Below are 24,713 nucleotides of genomic sequence, written 5' to 3'. Positions count from 1 at the left end.
ATTTCGAGACGATTTTTGTATTCCTGTTTTGGCTTTGTATCGTGTGATTGTACATGATTTGATACAACAATAACGAACCATTTTGTTTTCACTTAAAATTTGTCACTTATAACACCTCACATGCGTCATGAAACCGCAGAACAAACGCTTCAGTCAAAGGTATGTGTACGACTATTAGTTCTTGGCTTGGCCGTTGGGACGTGGGTGCGCTGAGATCTTGGATCGCGTCTTTTACATTACCTAAGTGGCAACGTAGCAGTCCATAGGTATATAGTCAAAGAATTTCACTAATTTGCATAAGCACATAAACAGATACGTAAGGAATTTGATTGGTCTATAAGCACGCGTAAGCATGTGCATAAGAAAATGGACCAATCAAATTCCTTATGCATCTGTTTATGCGCTTATGCAAATTTGTGTGAATCTACCTTTACTTGATACCGTTTTACCAGACTGCCGTAGACGCCGCTTGCACCCACTTTTGCTGTTGGAACTAATCCGCTGCGCCCATTTTCCGGCGCTGTCGATAAAAAGTTTCCATGTCACGTAAATGGGAAGCACCCAATATAGGTTATGAAGCAACAAAAAAAGAGAGAATGTGTGTGTCAAACAATGCAAATATTGCAGATTAGTCGAACTTCGTGAAGTATGATATATATACACACACTTGTGATATTGATATATATTAATTATATATATTAATATCTATATTAATGATGCATTTTATGCAAAGTAAAGACACATCGTTACTTGATCTTCTCAAGTGGAGCAGTAAGTAAATATTTTCTGTAATTATTGATCACTATTATTAATACGAATGCAGAAATAATAAATTATATGTTGCAGTGTCGCACCGAGTGTAAATACCAGGAATCGGTTATGGACTGCAAGTACAACACGAGATTAAAAACTTTAAAGTCGAAGCCGTTCCTAGTCGATATGAGGAGAGAAGTACAGTGGCAAAAAAATCTCTACGAAAATTACGGCCTGCCGGACAATTATACAGACAGTTCCTTCTTAGAACAATTGCGCAAGAATGTAAAACCCAATAATGTGACATTAATGGAAGCGATCAGTTTAGGAGCTAGTATAACTATACAATTGAGTATTGTGGTGCTTTTTGTAATAATATTTATTTGGTTAAATAACGAGTGGACAACACCAGATATCATTGCAGTATCGGGAGGCGTGTTAACGATTCTTGGTTATTTTATTTACAATGTCAAAGTACCCGAGAGATCTGTAAAACTAACTAAGGACTTATGGACAGTACTGATATTCCTCACATTCGGCTACGTATTATCGCCAATTTTGAAGACTTTGACCGAGACAATCAGTACTGACACGATATACGCCATGACAATACTGATGTTCTTGACCCACTTGATATTCAGCAAGTATGGATCGTCACAGATTTCACTGTCAGATTCCTTGTCGATAACTTCCTCAATTTTTGGCTCGTTAATGTTAGCTTCCAGACTGGCATCCCCATCACACGCCTTCTCCCTTCTGACGGTTTCAGTTCAGTGTTTTGTATTGTTACCGTTTTTATTATCGCAAATGAATAACAAAATTGTTATATCGGCCGTCCTAACTGTCGGTACCATATATCTACTTCTGTTTGTCTCGCAAACGTTTTCATACGTTTTTATCATTGCTGTAATATTTATTCACTTTATTTGTCCACTATGGTACATTAGATGCCAGAAGTACAAAGATAATATTTATGGTCCATGGGACGAGGCGGTAATTGCTTCTTGAAATGGATAAAGTGAAGGATTCCTTCATGAATATCACGATCATGATCACACAGGAATGTGTATGTATATATAGTATATATCTGAAAACTGTAAAATACATATGTATTTTGAGATGTAACATTATTTGCTCCGTTTTTACATAGAACTGTTGTGTATATTACATTATTTATATTACTCTTGTGATAAATTATATTAACATTTTCCAAGAATGTATTTTATTACATATATATCAAGAAGATAGACCGAAAAGAGAATAAAATAAAAAATACATTTATCTAATCTTTTTATCTGTAAGTTTATTTACATAGGTAAATCAAAATCGATTGTTATATATAATAAGTAATTCCGAGTATAAAATAATAATTTCATCAATTCACTACACATGTTCGTAACATTTGTATAACAGTATAGTGAATATTGTTCACACATATTCTGCGTAACGAAGTGACGGCTGACGACGAGTAGAGAGTATTCAAAGTAACAGAATAAAAAAATATGTATTTAAAGCTAAAAAACGCAAACGTTAATTCCTTATCACTTTATAATTATAAACTGTAATAATCTTTTAATTCGTCTGATAAGAGCTTCTATGAAGCTACGGTCCACTGTCGCGTACTCGCTGTGCGTCGTATCCAGTAACTGTGTGACAAAGGTATCACTAAATGTGGAAACGAGCCCCTGCTTCAGTTCCATCAAAGTTTCTGACGAGACTTTCCACTCTATCATACTCTCATCAACACCACCTGAAGATACTGCGCAGACAAATTACAATATTAAGGAACTAAAAGTTGCACGCTATAAACATCGCTATCTTTCATAATCAAAAGTTGAATGTTTTACTCACCATGTACCCTTTGAGTTTGCCGCGATATTACTTGCATGGTATAAAAGTCCAAGTGACTCCAAAGAATGTATAAAGCATGCTCTATTATGAAAGAGCAATACTTTATGCTCTGTCGCTTATCTTTCACCCAACGATTTAGTCGTTGCTCCACGAGCAGCCGTTGTTTCCCTATATCGAGTTCTACCTCGTTTCCAGACATGTACTGCCAAGAAGATTAATCGTTATTTAAAATTTTTGCGATATTATGTATGGGAGCAAGTTAGATCAGAGCTTTTATTGATCCTATAATAGATACTGACCTTCTTCAATTCTGTCGTGCTCATGTCCGTTACCATTTGTGCCTTCTTTATTAGCGAGTCGATATGTGGTAACTCTGTATGCAGTAAGTTTGTTGCAGAAACCAGCTGTTCAACTATCATGCCTAAATGCACTCCTCCAGACGTATCTTTTATCTTGTCCTGTCTCCCTCCAGGTTTCGGAGTTAAATGAGGATCAAATAGGACGTTCCGTATTTTCTGATCCATACAGCTGTGCTGCATCTGAAGATGGGGATGCAAGATATATTTGTAACGTGATATAAAAATCTCTACAGATAGATGATTTATATACAAATGGAATGGAAATCCCAAGATAGACTAGTTTCTAGTGGATCATTCTGTATAATGATAATACTATACAATATTTTAAGACATACTTGATTACGCGTGTACAACATGATGTTGGCGACTATCTGTATGCAAGAGATATACTGTTGGTTTGCGTCAGTCTGCTGATAATTATGATTCATCGGAATTGATTGCAACTGAAATTTGTGCAGCAGTGACAGCATCAGTTTCTGCAGCCGGTACAGGTGCGCCCGCAATTCTCTCACTCCAGTACTGTTCTCTAATTTATAATCATCTATATTTGTCTTCGCCAATTCCTCATCCACTAATTTGTACATATCTGAAAAAAGCGATTGTATTTATGATAACATAAACGCATAAAATATGAAATAATAACTCATGTAGGTGAAGGTACACAGACCTATGTTGGCGGATCTGGATATTACACCGGTAAGACAGGCGACTTCCTTCAAGAAAAGTACATTGGCATGCGAAAACGCATTTCTCAAAGCCATTTCTACAGTGTCCCTGTGACTCTGCAGAAACCCGCAGACTTGCACGGCGCATGATTGATTTTCCGTTCCCAGAGTAGTGAACAGGGCGTCGCAGAGATACAAAGCTGGCAAGAAGATCTGCTGATATCGCTGCCCAACTGACGGTATGAACGAGTAATCGCCACCTTCGAAGCCTATGTGCACGTCGGGATGATGATCGAACACACACATGCTGGACATGCAGAGTAAGATCTTGTTCTCCAAGAGGCTCTCGGCGCCAAATCTCGTTGACGCCATTCTACAAAAGATCGCCATTTTCGCTTCGTATAAGTATAAAGGCCGCAAGGTCTGCGGTTCCGGCTGCAACATACAGCGCAACAGATTGTCCGATTCCAATAAGCTATCGATCATATGCTTCAGATAGCCCCTGCTTGCCAAGTAGATCATCCACGCATTGTCGCAATCCAATTCGAGGATCTTGTCTAGGCAGGACAACGCGAGCATCTTGCACACGTCATGCCCGCCTGAGCAATTGTGGCACAGAATGTCCATCAGCTGATTACCAAAACTGTTGATCACCTGGATCGTCGCGTAACGCTGCGAGCGTTCCTGCACGGGCATAAGTCGGTTCAGTGAGTTGTCCAGCTGGCTGATGTATATTGAGTCGATCGTGCTGACGTGCTCAGACTTTTCTAAGCCGACGATGCTCAAAAAGTTCAATAGAGCTGCGTAAAGATGGGTCACGACTTTCTGCGAGGAGGCACCGGCGTTTATGATCCACTGTAGGATGTGGCTCAGGATGATCTTCATCATGGTGGTGTTCGACGGTGACGACGGCATTAACTCGTTGTCCGACTGGATCACGAAGCTATTTCGCAGATTTACCAGCAGCATCAAGACCGTGCCAGACACGAGTGTCTTGATTTCGCTCAACGCTTCACAGGACGTCATCTTCTGCAGCAAGTCATGCGAAAGATTCAACAAGAGGTTCTGCCGCTGAGTCGCTGGCAGTTGCTGATTCGTTGCGACGGAGAAGAGTATCTCCGTAGTCTGGCACCAGCCCTCTACGAACTTAACGGTCGCGTAAGACAGGACCTTAGTTTGATTCTTCTTCAACGCGTGCGCGAGAATGGACTTCACCTCCTGCTGCATGAGCTTACGTTGGGTGGCAGTCGCGCTGCTTTGCGTCACCGTTAGCTCCTCGGTGATCAGCGAGTGCAGCTTTCTGATATCAATGAGCCGTGGACCGCCCAGCAGCGCGACGGGAGTGCTACACCTACCTAGTACCACCTCGATTTGCGACGGATCAAAGAACTCCCAGGACTTAGAGGGCTCCAAGTACAGTTGGAAGTCGATGTAATGCAGCAGATCCATCAAGAGCTTCTGGGATGGTACGATCTGATCCCTCTCTTGATTAAAACTTCCCACCAACCGTTGAATCAGAGAGGTCTGCAAACTACCGCCAGCAACTCGCAATTCAATAGCCGCTATTTTCAACAGCCATGACATGCAGCCGAGTTCGGTTGATCTGTTTGGACCTTGAAACGGTAACTTTGACAAGTGCCTCTGCACAAAGTCCTGATTGCTTGTGGTGCGTAGGAACCTGAGAACGGGCGTCGATGTTTTACTGTTAGCCGCTAATGTGTGGAGATAACAGTAGCAAGCTTCGGTTATTTTGTCGCGGCCGCGATCGAGGGACTGCTCTAGAATGCCCAGGATGGAATGTAGACAGGTACGTGGAAATCCTAGGATTCCCGGTTGCTGGATAATGGTCTTCTTGATGTCCTTAGTCGTTTCGAAACCAAGCAGGTAATGCGCGAGATTGGGCGCGGGCCGCGTGATACTGTGCATCAGTAATAATAGAATTCTCTCTTTGCAATTCCCGGCTTGCAGCCTGCTTTGCTCGGTCATCTCGTCGTCTTCTTCCAAAACCACGTCCACGTCTAGACACTCGACGAAGCCGTGTCTGATGTTCGTCGCTAAAGTTGAAGTTGCCGTAAATGTCGATAGCAAGTCGGAATCCGCTCCAGGCTCGTTGGTCACGCCGTGGATAACGCTAACAGCGATAAACGCCTGTTTCGGTAGCCACGAGTTGTACGAGACGTACTTGACAATGTTGATCATGTGATCCGGTTTGCCGGTGCGGGGATTCACGCCAAGCAGCAAACGCGACAGTCCGGTTATAATTTTGTTCATGGACGGTATGACCGTTAACTGCACCATGTAGTTGTTCTGCATCTTCAGTCCGCGATCCAGTATCTCCAAGCAGTAAAGGCTACAATTCTCCAGGTGCTTTTTACCCGTGAAACCGTCGTAAGTATCGAAGTGATGGCAGCCCTCATCCAGAATGTACAGAATCACGTGCAACAACTCGGATGCAGTGTGCAGTTGCGTCATCAAATGATATCCCGGCGCTGAATTGACTAATGTCGATTCGCCACCCTGCAACTCGACCTTGCAGCCAACAAAATCTTCAGCGGTCGGCTCGTACTGATTTATCAATTTCGAGAATATCTTCAAGCAAGCTTCCGCGACCTCCCACTTCTCGGCAGGATTCTTGTACGAGCGGGTGTGAAATCTCAGGAAGACGGTGTTGATGATAAAGTGTAAATATGGATCGAATCCGGGATTTCGCTGACCCACGCCCAGCAAACGCGGTATCGGGAAATCGGTCAGCACATCGAGCAGTTCTAACATGGCGCGCGTTAACGGATACTCCTCGTTCCGGGACTCAATTTCTTCCAGTTCCGTTTGCACGCCTCTCGGCTGATAGCTGCTCGTCGTTGGTATAGTAGAGAGAATCTGAGCGGCTTCCAAACTTTGCCAAACACTCGACGAGCTTTCTGGGGATCTGGCCAATGATGCGAGAGTTCTTATTAGCACGCCCTTCAGAGGTATCGGCATCGCGCAGCTCACCAAGCCGATCAGGGACGGCAAGACCTTCCAACCTGGATGATCACATATCGCCACTCTCGACATTTCATCGTTTCTGGCTATTACTTGGACGACCAGCAGCACTGCTTCGAGACCTTTGACCTCTTGAGGCATGATTCCTTTCGGATGACACCTTTGCCTGTACACTGTGTCTTGACTTGGAGGCAATTCCTGCCTCAAATTGTAATAGTATCGGCTCAACGAGTTGAAGAAGTGGTCCCATGAAATTGTTGCTGAACCGGATGTTCCTGTGTAACACACGCGCGTCCATTCTATTGTAACTTCCCTATGAAAATAATAAAGTCAGCACAAGTTTATTTGTACAATTGCACTTACCATTGGGTTTGAAAAAGTTGAACGCGTGTCTGGCTGCCTGCGGCGACGAAGCTAGAGATGCGATCATCTTCATGTAGGGAACGAACAAACCTGCTGGCAATATTTCGCCGGCGAGTCGTATGAATTTGAACAGAGCAACTTGCCTGGAGGGCAGACGACTGATATACGCAGGAGCTGATACGTGACTCGTGTCAGTATGATGGCACCAATAATCCATAGCTAAATTCAACTTTAGCGGATCTTTCTTATACAATTCCGCTACCATCAACATTAGATACTCGAAGTGATTGTCTAGATTCATCGGAGGTTCGATGCCTTCCTGTTGAAACGCTTGGATCAAGCGCATGGACTCGTCGGCGCGACTGCGCAATTCCTTGACTTTGACAGGCATCAGCAATATGAAGTCGGAAATCAACGTGTGGAAATAACGTACGTAAAACTCCTCGTAATGTATGCAACTGTTCTTGAACAAGACCTCGGCCATAAAATGGAAAGCTTTGTTAGAGAGAGCCGCCTCTACCAAGATCTCGTCCTCCGTGGTGATATTCTGAGATTGGAACTGAGTGCTAGTCGTCTTGATCGTGACTATGGCTATCGCTAAAGCGAACTGTATCACTCCTCGCAATCCGGCGCTCTCCCAATTTATGTTGGTCGATATTAATTTTTGATTCAATTCCTCGAGCGCTTCCCTCTCTGCTATTAACGGCATTGAATTAATTAATTCTGAAACACGGAAAATATATAATTTACATAAAGAATTCTACACACATTGAAATGCTAGTGATAGAACGTTACAACGCACCTTCGCCATTTTCACGACTGTGCAGGAAGCTAAAATTGAGCGAATTCAAAACCGCCATAATGAGCGCAAGTGTAACTTTGTCAGGTCCTCCTTCACCTGCTTCGGACTCTACTTGGCGTGTCTGCAGTATAGATAGCAGACGAAACAGAATCGCATTCGGTAGAGACGACTGAGCAGACCATAAGTACAAGATATCGGCCAGGTCTTGTCGCGTGTCGTTGTAAAGTTTCATAACCATCTGATGATGCTTTGCTCCACCCAATGCTCTATTTTGTTGCAACATATCTTGCTCCTATACAAAATTATTATTAGAGAAATGAACTTTGATTAGCGAATTACAGAAGACATTATTTTCATATATTATTATTATATTTTTTTGACTCTTCAAATCGATATTATTTAACACTATTTTAAAACAATATTCATTTAAATAAATCATAAGACAATTAAAATTATTGTTACAAATATTCTACAGTTCTTTTTGTGAAAAATAAAATATTATAACATCTTGCAAAATCCTTTTTCTTAATGCGATACCTTAGTAGGATCCATTTCTTCCAATAGGGATAAAATCCTGTTCAACAGGCCATCTTCTTGCAATTTGTTTGTATAGTCTGTAATGTGTCTGGTAAGTGCGACTGGTGCATCCACTGCCCAACTGTGGCCGATGCGAGTGTGTACCAATGTTCTCAATACTGATGTCAGTGCTTTCCTTCCATCGTAGTAAAGGAGGACAGCCGTTAAACCGCGCGTTAATCCAGGATGATGCGGCATTTGAAGTTGAGCCGTACAAAGGAGATCCAGTGCCATGAATTCATTCAAGTCATACATGTCTGATATGATAAGAGTCTCATCCACTAGTTCCTTCGATAATATTTGGTGACCCAAACCAGGTAGTGTTATACCGTCAGTAACTCCTTTTCTAATTTCCTCCCGACTTTTCATGTTTTTTGGCTAATATATAAAATATCTTATATTAATATTCACAGAATATGTAAATGTATATATTATCTGAATAAAAAATTTGAATAATGAGGTATCAATTAATCAATCATCTAATAATAATTATAAAAGGTACGCTTACCGGATTTTTTAAGATAGTAAGAAAATTCTGTCTATGATTTCGTAAAGCTTCCGTAAGCTCATGATATTGTGGGTCTTGAATATCAGGAACTGATATTATATACTTCTCGACGAGACTTTGTAATTCCTTATATGGAGTCCACATATCTTCTGTTATTGCTGCCTTGTCTATATAAAACAAAACTATTTCTTTATATACAAAATTACTGTTTGTGAATGCAGACGTATTAAAAGAAATATAAATTTTGAGATTTTATTAATGTAGACTACAGAATACCATAAAAATGTCAATATATCAACATATATTATGACAAAAGTTATATCTTTCAGATATCATGTGCATATAGCTCATGCGAAGAGTATATAAATTATTATTCTACCAATTAATACAAAACGAGGATACTTTAATTCTTAATTATGCGATGTTGTTTCAACATTATTACTTAACATTGATTCAATTTCGAAAGATTGTTCGTTAACGTCACAATGCACAAGATTATTTTGGAGGTTAAGCGTAATGTGTGACATATTACAAAATACGCTTGAATGGTAATTACCTTCGGACATTTTTTTACGTTAGAGACACGAAGTTACATAAACAATAAATTACAAGAAACGAATCGTTATAATTAAGAGCAGTACAATTATATTAATATCGTGCAAGACACAAGTACCGGTCAGTACCGGTTCTCTGGCGGGAACAAATCGTGCAAACTCGGAGTCTCGGAGTCATGGTTAGAAACATCGAACATCAGTTCTAAAGATAAGACAGTGTATTGACGCTAACGATTCATGCAAACTTCCTATTATTGTAAACGCATAGCGTCAAAACCTTGAAAAATAATTTGTCATAATTAATATTAAAAATTACAGAAAGAGCCTCTGTGTAATATTAAGATATTCGAGGGATATGTATTGTATTTGATGCTAATATTTATCAATGTCACGTTTACAGATGACGCTGCAATCGCGCACAAATATGCGATTCATTTGGCGCTACAAATGCTGCAAGCACCACTTCTTTCCTTCTTTTACTTGAAAGAAAAAAAAGGATAGAAAGTATGCTGAAACGTCAACCGGACCGGGTAGACGTAGCTTTTAATTTTTTTCTTCTCAAACTGCCCCGTCGTGTAGGTCGTGATCTATGCCTTTTCGCGCGTTTGGAATTGCCTGACATTTCTTAGTTAATAATTTTTAAATGGCCACATTGTGTTCGCGCATTTGTTGTATAGTAATTCCGTAAGTTTCACGCGAAATTTTGGCAGTTATTAACGCGTCGTTTAAGCACACGTACGATACGGAAGATTAATATGTGTGACTCGACGTGTAGTACATATGTCACCGGCCGGTAATTTTGTGTACGTGGTCAATGATGGATTTACCCGGGCCCGTTTGAGGATGCATGTGTCCTTCCGATAGCGCGTTAGACGTTGCGGAATTAAGAACGCGCGTTTATTTTAATGCGGGACCTTCGTTGCATCAATTTAGCCACGCGCGCGCCGTTGTTTACTCGTCATGCAACTCTAACCTGTTTTAAACAATAACGAACATGTGCTTAGCTTTTGGATATCTGAAATCGCCCGTTGTTTTTTTAATATTTTAAATTTACTCGAATGCTTGTAATTACCCAAATGCTCTGTACGTTAGACACAAGGTTCTTGACAATCGATAGCGCCACATGCAATATTTATAAAAAAATGTTCATGAAAATTCAAATTCAAATAAGATTCATTTTGTTTGCAGGTTGACGTTATAAGATACGGGATTTATTTCGTTTGGAATTATTGTACGTTCCTCAACGTCAATATGGTATCGTTAGTGAAAGCGAGAGGTTTGCGCATGACAGGGCAGAAACAAGAGACGCTGCTAAAGTTGTCCGTGCTCTCTCTGGCAGCAATCTTATGTAAGTGTAATTTTATTGCTACTTTTTGTTCGTTACGTCAACAGAGAACAGAGAATCGATTAACCTTGTCCAATTATTTTTTTTACAGCATTTGCAACACGTTTATTCTCAGTGCTAAGATTCGAAAGTGTTATCCACGAGTTTGATCCCTACTTCAATTATCGCACGACAAAGTATCTAGCCGAAAATGGATTCTACAGCTTTCATAACTGGTTCGATGACCGTGTTTGGTATCCGCTTGGCAGGATAATAGGAGGTACCTGTCGTGCATCAGCAAAGCTCGATACAATACTTCGCTTCTCAGGAAAAAACTTGATATTAAAAACAATTTTCAGGGACGATTTATCCTGGTCTGATGGTCACCTCAGCGGCGCTGTATCGTATGTCATGGTTGCTGAATATTACATTGGACATACGCAACATCTGTGTCTTCCTTGCTCCATTGTTCTCCAGTTTAACGACAATTATCACTTATCTGCTTACCAAAGAGTTGAAGGTACAGTTTCACCGTTCGAAACAAACCGCGATGGTTTGTCATGTTTATTTTGCTCTCGCAGGATTCTGCGTCAGGCCTATTCGCAGCCGCGATGATCGCGATTGTACCCGGATACATATCTCGATCAGTTGCCGGATCTTACGACAATGAGGGCATAGCGATCTTTTGTATGCTATTCACGTACTACATGTGGATCAAAGCTGTAAAAACGGGCGCTATATGTTGGGCAACGTGCTCCGCGCTGGCGTACTTCTACATGGTGTCTTCGTGGGGTGGATACGTCTTTCTGATCAATCTGATCCCTCTGCACGTACTGACCTTAATGGTGACCGGCAGATTCTCCCATAGGATATACATCGCGTACAGTATCTTGTACTGTTTAGGAACGATTCTCTCCATGCAGATCTCGTTCGTTGGTTTTCAACCTGTCCAGAGCTCCGAGCACATGCTTGTAAGTGTCACCGTGTTCATAATGCACTATTAAAGATACTCGCATTAGACGACTAGAAATCATATTTTATTTATTTTTAGGCATTGGGCGTTTTTGGCCTCTGCCAGATACACGCGCTGGTGGATTACTTGCGAAGCAAATTGTCCCAGAAGGAGTTTGAAACACTGTTCCGTGCCCTCCTAATTGTAGTAGTCACTATATCGGGTACAGTTGGTGCTGTTTTAACCATCACAGGTATGGATCGCACATTTTTTTAGCTCGTTCCTCGTTTAATGTACAAATGTGTTATTTCATTCATGATATCCATGTGTGTGCTTTGCTGAATTGTTTTAAGGAAAAATATCACCATGGACCGGCCGCTTTTACTCGCTGCTTGATCCATCCTACGCGAAAAATCACATTCCAATAATTGCTTCAGTTTCGGAACATCAGCCGACGTCGTGGAGTTCCTTCTACTTTGATCTACAAATACTCGTGTTTTTGTTCCCGTCAGGCTTATATTTCTGTTTTTCTAAGTTAACGGACTCAAATATTTTCCTAATTTTGTATGGAGTTACCAGTTTATACTTTGCTGTAAGTAAACGCAAAATTATATCTACGGCACTCACATAGCTGCTTACAAAATGCACATATCTTACATTATAAGATGTTTCTTCATTGTATATTGTAGATCATTATTTCTTAGACATGTATTTATTTTGTATTGTTTTTTTTCTACAATATTTAAATAGTGTTCATTTAATATTTTAGGGAGTGATGGTACGTTTAATGTTAGTACTCGCTCCAGTAATGTGCATCTTGGGTGGGATTGCAGCTTCCTCTCTGTTAGTCACTTATATGAAACAAGTTGAAACTGGAAAGGTTGTCGATAAGAAAGCCAAAAAGTTCGAAAGCAACTACGTCTTGAGGAGTGAAGTGAGTTAGAAGTTAATATTTTGTTAACAGATGTATTGAAGGCATAATTAATAATTAAAAAGTATACGTTTAAATATATAAACGCAGAAGATAATATTGAGTAATATATTGAGTCAAGAATGATTATTAATCAAAATTGATATTTTCTTTTTAGATCGCCACATTTTTCATCGTGGTGATGTGTATACTCTTCTTTTCCTATACTCTCCACTGCACATGGGTTACGGCAGAAGCTTATAGCTCGCCTAGCATCGTATTGTCTGCACGGTCGCCCGACGGTGGTCGGATGATTTTTGATGATTTTAGAGAAGCATATTACTGGCTGCGCATGAATACACCTGAGGCAAGTGTCGTTTCTTTATACTTCATACGCAAACGGTCGAGTACCGGATTACTGAGTTACCGGAACACCATGAATAATAGATGTGCATGTAAACATAGATTGAAAATCGAAGAAAATTAAGATATATTGAGATGTAAAAACGTTTTCATTCTTTTCAGAATGCTAAAGTGATGTCCTGGTGGGATTACGGCTATCAGATAACCGCAATGGCGAATCGTACCATTCTAGTAGACAATAACACATGGAATAACACGCACATATCAAGAGTCGGCCAGGCGATGGCTAGTTCCGAGGAAAAGGCTTACGAAATTATGAGAGAGTTGGATGTCAATTACGTTCTCGTAATTTTCGGTGGGCTCACCGGCTACTCTTCGGATGGTGAGTGTAATCCGAACGTAACAATCGATTTGTGATCTTCAGACTGCCACTGTTCACGGCTAAAAGCCGATCGCCCCAACCAGTCCTGAAATTACACGTGCGCTTTTTGTGTATTACTAAAAAACGATTTAGTAATTTACTTTTTTTTTGCATGTTGATTAGACATAAACAAGTTCCTATGGATGGTGCGCATCGGCGGTAGCACGGAGAAAGGGAAATCCATAACCGAATGGGACTATTATAACGCCGCGGGCGAATTTCGAGTTGACAAGGAAGGATCTCCAATTTTGCTCAACTGTCTCATGTACAAAATGTGTTACTACAGATTCGGCCAGGTTTACACCGAAGGCGGTAAGACTGCTTGCTTCGTCAGGTTATATCGGGTTACAAAAATCTACGGCGCAATGCTCATTTTATCAAAACGGTTTTAGGCAAACCGTCTGGTTACGACAGAGTAAGGAATATGGAGATCGGAAACAAGGACTTCGAGTTGAACACATTGGAAGAGGCGTACACGACTGAGCACTGGCTCGTGCGAATTTACAAAGTGAAAGATCTACGGAACAGAGGAGCTTAAAGTACTCGGATGCATCCAGTATGGTCAAGAATCTATTGCCATATAATTTGATAAATCTATCGCTATTCACGTTGATTTTTTTCACGAACAAGTTTTTCGCGACAGCCGTCGTGAGAGACATTTAGAAAAGTTTTATAAACGAGATATAAAAGATAAACGACATGAATCTAAGTGTCGCAACTTATTGCAAGTTTGCAATGGTAATTTTGCAACATACGTTCGGCGTATATTTCGGCGTACTGGTCTGCTGAGTCACAGTACTGGATAACATGACTTGGGACACCGTATTCATTTATAAATATTAGTATCTATTCGTTAAGTATATGTATAAGAGGGAATATATGTTCTGTCACACAAATATTTCTCGCCTCCAATATCGCTGCATTATCGAGCAAATATATTATCGAAAGTATTTTCATTTGTACAAGAATTATGCGTAAAATTAATATTTTGAGTAAAAAATGTTCTTTATAAAGTTTATATTATAGTTTATATTAGTTTTTTTTTTACGAGATATGGTCAGGGACGTTTAAGTTTAACATTACATTATTAACAGCGATAAGTAAGAGTGCAAGATACTTTAAATTTATCTAAATGAATTAACCGTACATTACAGCCTAATTATATCGAGGAACGAAGGGAAAACAATGTAATTAGATTACATTGTCTAGGCCAATTGAGATGTATAAATATGAGAATGAATACAAGTAGGAGGCATGTGTTTTATATTTTTTATTCTATATATTTAACAGACTGTAAAACCGCGTTAAAACTTAAGAATTAGCAAATACTTGAATAAATGTATTTTATTTCAAGGCTAATTTAGAGAGATATTACCTCTTCTTATTATGCCATTATATAACATTATTTATACAAGCTATCTTAAAAATTCTATATCGGTGTTTTCTCAATCACTTTAACAAAGATAGGAATGGCTATTTCGTTTAAATAATCGTCCGTTTAAAGCTGCATAGAGGAATTTACATTCCTAGCGTTGTGTAATTATCTTCTAATAGACCACAAAGGATCCAACTGACTCAAGGGATCGATGACTCCGCCATTAGGTTTTTCTTGCGATGATGTTGAACCTTTACTTGACATGGTGTCACTTGTCGCTTGTGTTTTCCCTGAAATAAAAGTAATTTAGAAATACTCTGAAATATTTAAGTAATAAATAACGCTCAGCGATGCTGAGCTGCTTAAAAGATTTACATTATAAATTGATTGATAAATAATTTCGATAATTGCACACCTTGTTGTTCGGGATCAGTACGGTGCATTCCCACGCCGAGATTATGAAGAAAATCATCCGATGGGTGGCACTGCACTTTCCTTAATGTCTTCTCCTTGTTCCCTTTAAATCCGTCAAAATTTTCAAATGTGGATCGAGTAGATGACAAAATGCCGCCTGACGGAAATAAGGAGTATATTATTGGAGTAGTTTTCCTTGAAATATTTACGACAGAAATTGCAGTTGCTTACGTTTCATTAAAATATCTTGAGCGTGGTACAATACTAGTCTATAGGCAAATAACAACGATTCTTTATTCACAACTTGTTTGCGACACTTTGCAAGCCCTTTAAAGACCAGTGGCACGTCTATAATTCCACAACCCGCTCGAATGTGGCATACTGTTGCAGCTGCTACCAAAAACAAGCTGCTCAGCGAGCCGCCGTCCAAACAATGTACAACTACGGGCTTGGGTGAACAACGTCGTAATGCTTGTTCCGTCATCACATCGCTTGAAAATGCCAGCAGAGCTCCAGGACTACTTGGAAAACCGCTGGAAAGTAAAACGTGTTAACGCAATTGTACGCGTTTCTTAAAAATTTCATTTGTTAAACATCGTCAGCTTACTTAGAAGGCCACACGAGAAACTGCATGTGTACAATGATTCTTTCCGATTTCTTTTTGTTGTGTTGCACGGAAAGCGTCCGTTGAATGTAAGTTGTATGATTAACTATTTTCTTTAGCGAAATCGTGAAATTGCCTATATCTAAATTACTCTCTTCGTTTATGGGCCAATATAGCTCCGCGTTGAGCTACAAAGAAATTATGTTATTAGAACGTGTGAACAATATTACAATAAAAAGATATTGCATGTATATAGAGCTACGTAACAATATATAATATATAATTTCGTGATATATATTAGAAGTGTGATTTAGTTTTGAGGGTTTTGCAACAGATGGCTGTAGTGTCAGTTTGTTCCAATAGCTGTTTCCGATAACTGTTGTTTCTTACAGTCTTGACATTATCCATCACATTTAGTAGCATTATAGCAATAGATGCAATAACAGTCGTGTTTATTATATCATCGTAAAAATGCAACTTCCGAAACAGCATTTTCGACATGCGTTGCTTTTGTTTTTTAATCAAAACAAAACTGCGGCTGACGGTTATAGAATTCTTGTGGAAACTTATGGTGATTCTGCCCCATCAATTAAGACATGTGAATACTGGTTTAGACGCTTTAAAAGTGGTCATACTGATGTGAAGGACAAAGAACGCTCGGGACAACCAAGAAAGCTTGAAAATGCAGATTTGCAAGCATTATTGCACGAAAATCCAACAGAATCCACTTCAGAACTTGCCAGAGCATTAAATGTTGATCGTACAACAGTTACGAAACATTTACATGAAATGGGAAAAATTCAGAAAGAAGAGAAATGGGTTCGACATGAATTATCGGAAAGTGCCATTGCGAACCGGTTGAACATTTGCATTTCGTTGATCGCCAGGCAAAAAAAGAAGAGTCTTTTGTCTCGGATTGTTACTGGGGATGAAAAGTGCATCTATTTTGATAATCCGAAACGCAGAAAATCATGGGTGGATCCAGGCGAACCATCAACATCCACTCCGAGACGCAATATTCACGGTTCAAAAGTAATGCTCCGTATTTGGTGGGATAGTGTACTATGAGCTGTTAAATCCGCATGAGACTGTCACGGCTGATCGTTATCGACACCAATTGTACAAGTTGAAGCAAGCATTGGACCAAAAACGACCACCAATTGCGAGTAAACGACGGAAAGTGATTCTTCTTCGTGACAACGCTCGACCTGACGTTGCGTTATCAGTGAAAGAAACACTATTAGAGCTTGAATGGAAAGTCTTACCGCACCCCGCGTATTCTCCATGCGATTATTATTTGTTCCGGTGGATGAAACACGCTTTAGAGGATACACACTTTCATAATTTGGAAGAAGTGCGAAAATTCGTCGACGAATGGATCAACTCAAAAGAAGAGTGATTTTATTGTCGTGGAATCCATCCATCTCTTGCCAGAAAGATGGGAAAAAGTTATAGAAAAGGAAGGAAAATATTTTGATTAAGTTATTCATTCATTATCATATTTAAATACATGCGTTTTTGAGCAAAAAAAACCCTCAAAACTAAATCACACCCCTAATATTTCTTTTTCATTTTCTAAATTTGCATTATGAAAATACGTATTTTTTTGTATAGTCACAAACCTGAGCATCGGACGCCAAACATGCAATAACTTCACTCTCCTGTTCCCAGACCATCGTCCAAAATACATCTAATTTGTCCGGCAAAGGTGTCTGGGTAATGATAAATGCTGTAGGTATCCACTGTGTGATTTCCATGATGTGAGATGCGTTTATGTACGACGAGACATCCGATGAAGATATCTGGACCCTTGTAGTATCATACGGAATGCAATCCACTGTTCGGTTTTCGGATGAATGAGCCAATGCCACGGTGCTCGACTGTTTTCCATTTTCTCGTTCCTAAAGAAAAGAATTTGTGTGAAACTCGTACGTATTCGTTCCTTGAAACATATCCTTACAAAACATATCTGATTATTAAACATTTAGGATCCATAAAATATTAATAAAATTGTTTTGGACCCTACCTCGAAATCTTGAACTTCCTTCCACTTGATATCAAGATTCGTAGCTCCGCTTAGTGTCTTCACAAGTAAACTATCTACAAACTTCTCGTATTTCTCCACGTCGTTAACGAACTTTTGCAACGTTGCCGGTTCTCCAAGAGGATCTTTCTTCGGTTGAACGTCGTTGTACCAAGTGTCCCATACGATTTGCAAATTTTCGTGGTCACTTTTATCTTCGGTGGAAGCTGTCGCTTCCTGTTCAGTCTTTTGACATTTCTCTTGTTCGTTTTTTTCTGCTTTGCCATTTTCTGTAGATCGATCAGTCTCCTCCTTCTTCTGCACGGTGGAAAGAGGTCGCACCTCTGGCACAAGAGGTGCATGGTTTATGGTGATGTCGAGGTCGGCAAGAAGATCGACGTTTGATTTCGGTTCGTCGGATTTAGTCGTGAGCTTCATCGGATTCGCGCTTGTCGTTGTGCTTGTCCCATTATTGACCGCCTGCATGTACGTCTGATTGTAATTGGTATAATTCTCAGGTCTTGTGACCGAGCCAGCTGAAACGTGACGAATTATTACATTGTGGGCACAACAATAATATGTAAGAACAAATAACGGTGAGATTATTACTAAGATACAACGTACTTTGACCCTGCATTTGAAGACCGTACGGCGTGGTGTAATACGTGTCGCTTCCCGCTTGAGGCGAGTACGCTGGACTGTATTGCGAGGACGGTGTCTGACTGACCACGGCGTTGTTGCCCGCGTTCGTGTACCTCGCGTTCGTTTCTTGCTGCTGATAAACACCGCTGGCCGTGACGTCAGAGACCGTCGTCGTCGAGGCGGTCGCTTCCAACGCTCGAGTAGTCTGCACGTTTTGAGAATTGGGTGCGTAAGCGTAGCCTTGCGCTTGATTAGCCGTATTATACGTGTACGCCATCGCATTCGTTCCATGAGCGCTCGGCATGTAAGCATAGCTCTGACCCTGCGAGTAACTCGGATACTGCGCGTATCCCGAGTAGGGACCCTGATGCGAGTACTGATACGATTGCGTGTAACTCGGCACCGTGGTCGACTTCACGTGGCTCTGTATCATTTCCGTGCTGTTCGAGCTGTTCAAATACGCATAGGTACTGGACGCGTCCGTGGGTAACGCGTTGCCCTGCTGATACGGCGTGTCGGTCACGGTGCCAGCCTGATAATTCTGATAAGTACTTGGGTAATTCGACGCGACGGGATTCACCTGCGTCGTACCGTAACCGCACGACGCTTTGTCCGCGTAGTTGTGTTTGCTCCGTTCCGCGCCGGGTTGTTGCGGATACTGGACAGGATTAACACCGTGCAAGCTCGATGCCGAGTACGCCGCTGCGATTTCATTCGCTGGCGTTACCGAGTGCGGCACGGGTTGCTGCTGATTGCTCGCGGCCGGTTGCTGCGATTGCGCGTACTGCGTTGGTGGCACGACCGTGCTCGCGTCATACGTGCCGTGAGTATACGGGACTCGCTGGGTCTGCGGGTCTGCTGGACTATAATACGCGGTACTCGGATAGTTTTGCGGGTACGCCATGTCAGCAGGATGAGTGCCGGTTTGAGGCAGCGAGTAGTTCGGCATCAGCGTGCTGTCCTTCGTTGGCAGTGTCTGAGGCCTAACGGCACTTTGGCCACCGAGAGGCAACTCCTGGTTCAAAGCTGTTCTCTGCTGACCCGATTGCGCAACGCCGTAAGCTCGACTCTGATCATTGGTCGCCGCGCCGCCGCTACTCGCGGCGTTGATCGTAGAAGTAGGCATCTGCGGTATTGTTTGAACCTTTTGAAGATTTGGAGGTATCTCCGTTGTTGCGCCCTTGATCCCAGCAGCAGCAATAGCAGAGTTTTCTTGATTAGATGTATATGGCGTCGCGATATTATAGCTGCCGTAGCCCGCTGGAGACTGGTAAGCATCATATTGCAGAGCGGTGTTGGAGACACCATAGTTGGAACGCGTAGCAGTGCGGAATTTCTCTTGTCCAGCAGCGGGTGTGGGTAGAGCTTGTCCGTTCGGTAGGTAGGAATTGGCGGGATATTGCATGTTCGAACCGGACGCGTCCGCAGCCGGCGCGACTGGTTGCTGGTAGATGTTCGCGGCGTTCGTGTTGCTGGCCGGCAGGTAGTTCTGGTTCAGGGTGCTGCTGGCAATCGGGTTTTCGTAGTAATTCTGAGCACCGTACGCGTACGAGTTCGTTCTATAATCAGCATATGTCGCGGAATAGTAATGCTGCGACGATTTCACGGACGAGGAGGGCACTTCCGACGCAGCCACCGTTGGGGATTGCATCTTGTCCGCGACGTCGCTCACCAATGATTTCGCTACCGAGTCCATCTGCATCGTCGCAGCGTGTCCCTTGTACAAATTATAGTACGGATTTTGATAACCGGTGCCGCCTTCCACCCTGCTGTTCAAGTAGTCTTTCAATTTCGGACCGTTACTGGATCGAGTACGTCCCGGATCATAAGTGGATGGTACGGTATCAGTCTTTTCGTACGTGTTCTTGTTATCCTGCGCGAGTATTTGCTCTCGCTCCTCTTCCTGCACCTTACACGTGCTCTTGACTCGTTGCAATAGCTTCGAGACATTTATCTCCAATTTCCGGTAGAATTCTAAACCTTTACTCGATTTCGCCAATAAGTCCTCGTACGCGTCGTACGACGCTACTAAGGAGGATACCGTGATTTCTCTGCGTTTCAGTACTTCATCGACGTTCTTCCGCACGTTGGCAGTCTGTGCGTACACGTCTGTCAAAGCCGCCAGTATGTTATCCTGCGCGGCAAGATTCTGCTCTATCAAGCTCACCTGTCCAATTCAATTTTACGATTAGATTATATTGAGTGTTGAAATATAGAAAGTACTATACGAAATTCGTTTCCCTCACCAAACTTTGATGCTTGCCAAGCTGATCTGCAAACAGACGATCCAAAGGAGCGGATTCAGATGTCGCCGTGACCAATAAGCGTGTTAGATCATCCTGTGCGATCTGGTCTCGTAATTTCGTGTGCAAGTCGAGCCTCTGCATTCGCATTTCGTCCACTTTATTTAGAATACGTTTCAGTTCTTTCGTATGCATTTTTTCTATTTCCCTTGCACTCTGAGACTTTTCAGAACTTTGATCTAAATGAACAAACGGGCATTATCTCGAGCACCGCTTCAATAAATCGCTTATATTATTATAATTAATTTCAATATCGTTGGGAAAAAACTTACCTGAGAGATATGTGCTCGGTGACGGGACATGCGCCATTAAATCAGCCAATGGCTGTGAGAGAATTTTTAGGTTCTTTACGTGCATCGTTATTGCTTTATGAAGAGCCTGATTGCTCTCAGAGGCCTTGTTGTGAGCTTCCTCGTACTTTTTAGCTTCCCTAGTCAAATCTGTTGCCACTATCGACGGTGGCCTTTTGCCCACTGCATCTTGGTATTGCTTCTCTCTATAAAAAATCAAGTTTATCAATATTTTTCTTAATTACTGTTGTGTGTAAACGATGTTAACTTAAAGCTTTTAATGAAACTAGATGACAATTTTTCATTTTCGTACTTCTGTTCTTCATCCAACAGAAGTTTTGATATTTCTTTCAACACTCTCTCGACATCTTGGCTCGTCTCGGACAATTTCCCCATTATATCTACCAGATCCTGAATGACGTTCGGTTTTGCGTTGAGCGCCGCGCATCGTTCGACTAATTCTTCTGGTAGGGGCAAGCATTCCCATTCCGGAGTTTGCGCATCAAGATCCCACAGGTTCATGTGTTCCAATTTTAAAGAAGTCAAATAAGTATTGAGATACTGATCTTTCTCTTCAATTTTCGTTCCCACAGAACGCAATATCTTGGCTTTCTCTTCGGAATAGAGAGAACTAGCTTCGTGTACCTTCATGGGAACTAATCTATAAAATTAAATTAAATTAAAAATATATGATTACACAGCATCTTTTCAAATTAAACTTTACTTATGACTATCTACGAATCAAAATAAAAAAAAACAGTTATAAAGAAAAAAGTAATTTTTTTATTCATGCTACCTGTACGTTTTCAATACAAATTAAAATAATTTAAATTATCATTAATAAAAAGATCAAAAAGAAATACTAAAACGATATATAAAATATAATTACCTCGCGAATATATCCTGCCCTGACACCTCCGGATCATTAATATTGAACGATATTCCCTTAACTAAGGAAGCGCCTTTCACCGTGGGCAAGGTTTCTTTTTCTGGCACTTCCTCGTGATAGATAAACTCATTCTCGTTTTTAGCCGCTTTTCTTTTGCCTTCTATCACGTCGTTCGTGAAGGTGAGCGATTCCTCCACTGCGGCTTTTTCTTCTTTCACGTTCGCAAAGTCGTAGATCGCATGTGCATCATTGAGAGACGCTAACGCGGCGTTGTAAAAGGCTACCCGCTCTCCCATTTTCCTCTGCTCTTCAGCAGCGAGGCCCTGGTAAAGATACGTGACGGCCAAGTGGTATGCCTTCTTAAACTTGACGTAACGTTTCCAACTCTGTAACAAATGTGTACTTATTATATTTAAGTCTCTTAAGGTTTTTAATAGAAACAGTTTTAGGTTTATAAAAGTAAGAAATAATTGCATTGTCCGTTTACCTTGTATATCTTGGTACCCACAGTATCCGATACGGTCCCATCTTCGCTGCCACCTTGTTCCAGCGTGTTTAGCGCCATGGTAAAGTAATCCACTATCTGCCGTGCGACTTTCGCTGCACAATACATACATCTTGTACAATATAACGGTATTAAGCAATTAATACAAGAACTGATCGGCGTAATTGACAATTGAATGATCGAAGACGTACCTACGATGGTCGGCTTACGATTGTCCAGCATACTCTTCTCCAATATACATTCCTGGGCTTGCGCCAGACAAAGCTGATGCATGAAGGTCATCAATTCTGGTGCCAGGTCCACGCCGGACGGCTGAGGATAGCTGTTCTTCAAGTGCTCAAACGCCCAGGCTGCGCATTGGAAATGAGTGCACGCCATTTTCATGCCGTCCGCACTGTTCCTCTCCGTACGCGCACCCAATTGGCTGTGTATCGCTCCGATGTTATACAGAATGGATATCATCTCGAAACGAATGTTGGCCATCGAACACACCATATTCGCGTACGTGTCTCGCCTGAAAAGCAAGGACACAATTTATATCATAGACACCAAAACTGGCAGACATATAACTCTATGTACAACTGACTGTTTCGGATCATCAAATCAACATTGAGCAAAATGCTGAATACACACACAGTACTTTGCACGTAATTAAACATAATGCAGGAAAACGAAAGTTGTACCATGTGAATATAACTGCGGCCACGCCATCCTTGCCCATGGGAAACCTGCTCTGCAGGAAGTGCAACTGGCAGTAATATTTCTTCAGGAGTACGCAGCCCGCCATGTCAACGGGTGGTCGCACTGCCATCGAGCGCAGGCTCTCCAGCTGGTGCATCTCATTGCTGTAAGACTCCGGATCCTCATTGTAAAAGTCTCGTATGTACTAAAAACGGAGGAGAACGGTGTGAGAAAATGAAAACGACATAATAGAATGGTGGTAAACAGAGGCAGATCCATCGGACGATTCAGATATCTGGGGGACGCTCGTAATCGCGCGGATCGCTCTTATCAGCGCGAGTTTCGCGCGAGCTTGCGACAACGGCTGATCGAGCGCTGATGACTAATTGGACAGAGTGAGATACGTGGACGTAAACTCGCGGACGTAACCCGTGTCGTACCTGTTTGAGCTTCGGTCCGAAAGTGGTGGGTTCCGGGCTGACTTTCACTTGGAACCATATCATCGGCAACCTTGGCACTGCCTCCATGTCGAGCCGCTCGCACCGGTCCTCACTCCGTCGGGATCGTCGGCTGCTGATAGTCGGTCATCTGTCAGCGTAATAGTACACACGAAAATGGATTCGGTCACGAAAACACGTACATACATACATACGTACGTACACTCGTTCCGTCACGTACCGTATATACACTCGTGACGAAAGAGCTAGGATCGTACCCAATCGGGACACATCGGGCGACGGCAGTTCTTCATGAGAACTAGGTTAAGAAGATCGAGGATTCTCATTTCAAAAGGAAATACGCGTAAAGGGAAAATCTACGATGGAATACTGCTACGAGGGAATAAATGTATATTCATTGTTTATTTTGGAATTTGAAATACGCAGGAATATGTTACCAAGGCAGCGCAGAATTTTGCTGAGAAAAATCGAGGGGAATTGAAATGACAGATAGTGTAATATGAGAGTCACTGTTATGGAGTTAAAGGCCGATTTAAATGAGGAGGAAATTTTATGATTTGCTTTGGAGATTATTACGTATAATTGTATACTTATGTCACTGTTAAATAAATATGTTTGGAAAAGAATACACAATAGAGTGTTTCAAAAGACGAAGTAAACTAAAATGAGACGTTTTCATATTTGAGAATTATTGGAAACGCTGCGATTTTTTTTTATTGTATAAAAAGAGAGGGCCTTGGCATCGCCATCCGGCCAGCGGTTACAATACGTGGACTTATAGTATCGACCGAAAACTACAGCTGGTCTCGCGCTAAAACTACGACCAGAGAGAAAGAAACCTGAGAGGGGCCAGGCCGCCGTTTTTCTTGTAACCGTATTACGCTCCCGTACAGTGGCGCCAACTGGATCCATCTTAGAGCCGGCGGAACTACATGCCAGATCCACTTTCAGTTCGTGTGGTAAAACGACGGTTGATTCATGTTCACGATAGATCCATAATTGTGGATCTCAAAAGTACGGAATATTGTGGAATATTTATCAATGTTGTATTACATATTATTAACGCGTGATCTTTTTTCATCGTAGTATATATTGGGTTGGCCAAAAAGTAATTGCGTTTTTTTAAATATAAATAAAAGGCGAATT

General features: G+C 41.5%; 4 protein-coding genes across 6 annotated transcripts; 2 read left to right on the top strand and 2 right to left on the bottom strand.

Annotated features, from left to right (window-relative positions):
- The first annotated feature begins 465 nt into the window (after positions 1-465).
- Positions 466-2,275, top strand: LOC105283384 (phosphatidylinositol N-acetylglucosaminyltransferase subunit C). Its single transcript, XM_011346108.3, has 2 exons — positions 466-771; positions 847-2,275. Exon 2 carries the CDS (start codon positions 880-882, stop codon positions 1,759-1,761), a length of 882 nt encoding a protein of 293 aa, XP_011344410.1. The 5' UTR covers positions 466-771; positions 847-879; the 3' UTR covers positions 1,762-2,275.
- A 19-nt stretch (positions 2,276-2,294) lies between these two features.
- LOC105283383 (nuclear pore complex protein Nup205) lies at positions 2,295-9,618 on the bottom strand. Of its 2 annotated transcripts, none has more exons than XM_026967970.1 (10): positions 9,416-9,618; positions 8,860-9,041; positions 8,313-8,729; positions 7,776-8,067; positions 6,974-7,696; positions 3,631-6,885; positions 3,299-3,549; positions 2,904-3,143; positions 2,605-2,806; positions 2,295-2,512 (listed from the first exon to the last, which is right to left on the bottom strand). In XM_026967970.1, the coding sequence occupies exons 1-10, from the start codon at positions 9,423-9,425 to the stop codon at positions 2,295-2,297; spliced, it is 5,790 nt and encodes a 1,929-aa protein (XP_026823771.1). In that variant the 5' UTR covers positions 9,426-9,618. The 2 variants fall into 2 exon arrangements, with proteins under 2 accessions (XP_026823771.1, XP_026823772.1); XM_026967971.1 differs by having other exon boundaries at positions 8,860-9,026; positions 9,416-9,425.
- A 351-nt stretch (positions 9,619-9,969) lies between these two features.
- Positions 9,970-14,739, top strand: LOC105283386 (dolichyl-diphosphooligosaccharide--protein glycosyltransferase subunit STT3A). Of its 2 annotated transcripts, none has more exons than XM_011346111.3 (12): positions 9,970-10,097; positions 10,602-10,761; positions 10,850-11,017; positions 11,097-11,257; positions 11,319-11,708; positions 11,789-11,942; positions 12,043-12,281; positions 12,459-12,623; positions 12,778-12,966; positions 13,125-13,344; positions 13,507-13,695; positions 13,776-14,739. In XM_011346111.3, exons 2-12 carry the CDS (start codon positions 10,665-10,667, stop codon positions 13,919-13,921), a joined length of 2,118 nt encoding a protein of 705 aa, XP_011344413.1. In that variant the 5' UTR covers positions 9,970-10,097; positions 10,602-10,664; the 3' UTR covers positions 13,922-14,739. The 2 variants fall into 2 exon arrangements, with proteins under 2 accessions (XP_011344413.1, XP_011344412.1); XM_011346110.3 differs by having other exon boundaries at positions 9,974-10,216.
- Positions 14,640-24,179, bottom strand: LOC105283385 (tyrosine-protein phosphatase non-receptor type 23). The gene is made up of 15 exons (XM_011346109.3): positions 23,550-24,179; positions 23,112-23,314; positions 22,620-22,942; positions 22,411-22,523; positions 21,924-22,309; positions 21,348-21,695; positions 21,017-21,240; positions 20,688-20,923; positions 18,424-20,608; positions 17,803-18,335; positions 17,399-17,677; positions 15,780-15,964; positions 15,404-15,705; positions 15,174-15,329; positions 14,640-15,048 (listed from the first exon to the last, which is right to left on the bottom strand). Exons 1-15 carry the CDS (start codon positions 23,634-23,636, stop codon positions 14,924-14,926), a joined length of 5,685 nt encoding a protein of 1,894 aa, XP_011344411.2. The 5' UTR covers positions 23,637-24,179; the 3' UTR covers positions 14,640-14,923.
- Between the last annotated feature and the right edge of the window lie 534 nt (positions 24,180-24,713).

The sequence above is a fragment of the Ooceraea biroi genome, chromosome 2, assembly GCF_003672135.1.
Source record: "Ooceraea biroi isolate clonal line C1 chromosome 2, Obir_v5.4, whole genome shotgun sequence".
Classification (NCBI taxonomy): Eukaryota; Metazoa; Arthropoda; class Insecta; order Hymenoptera; family Formicidae; genus Ooceraea; species Ooceraea biroi.
This window is presented reverse-complemented; position numbering and strand designations above follow the sequence as displayed.

Excerpts from the sequence above, each read along its gene's own strand:
- LOC105283384 (XM_011346108.3), top strand. The coding sequence starts at position 880 with ATGGACTGCAAGTACAACACGAGATTAAAAACTTTAAAGTCGAAGCCG.
- LOC105283383 (XM_026967970.1), bottom strand. Across the intron at positions 8,068-8,312 it reads AAGAAATGGATCCTACTAAG|GAGCAAGATATGTTGCAACA; the intron begins GTATCGCATTAA and ends AATTTTGTATAG. Across the intron at positions 2,807-2,903 it reads GCACGACAGAATTGAAGAAG|TACATGTCTGGAAACGAGGT; the intron begins GTCAGTATCTAT and ends TCTTCTTGGCAG.
- LOC105283386 (XM_011346111.3), top strand. The coding sequence starts at position 10,665 with ATGGTATCGTTAGTGAAAGCGAGAGGTTTGCGCATGACAGGGCAGAAA. Across the intron at positions 10,762-10,849 it reads CTCTCTGGCAGCAATCTTAT|CATTTGCAACACGTTTATTC; the intron begins GTAAGTGTAATT and ends TTTTTTTTACAG. Across the intron at positions 12,624-12,777 it reads ACTACGTCTTGAGGAGTGAA|ATCGCCACATTTTTCATCGT; the intron begins GTGAGTTAGAAG and ends TTTTCTTTTTAG.
- LOC105283385 (XM_011346109.3), bottom strand. The coding sequence starts at position 23,636 with ATGGAGGCAGTGCCAAGGTTGCCGATGATATGGTTCCAAGTGAAAGTC. Across the intron at positions 20,924-21,016 it reads ACCGAGCACATATCTCTCAG|ATCAAAGTTCTGAAAAGTCT; the intron begins GTAAGTTTTTTC and ends TTGTTCATTTAG. Across the intron at positions 15,049-15,173 it reads TACTGATCCCGAACAACAAG|GGAAAACACAAGCGACAAGT; the intron begins GTGTGCAATTAT and ends CTTTTATTTCAG.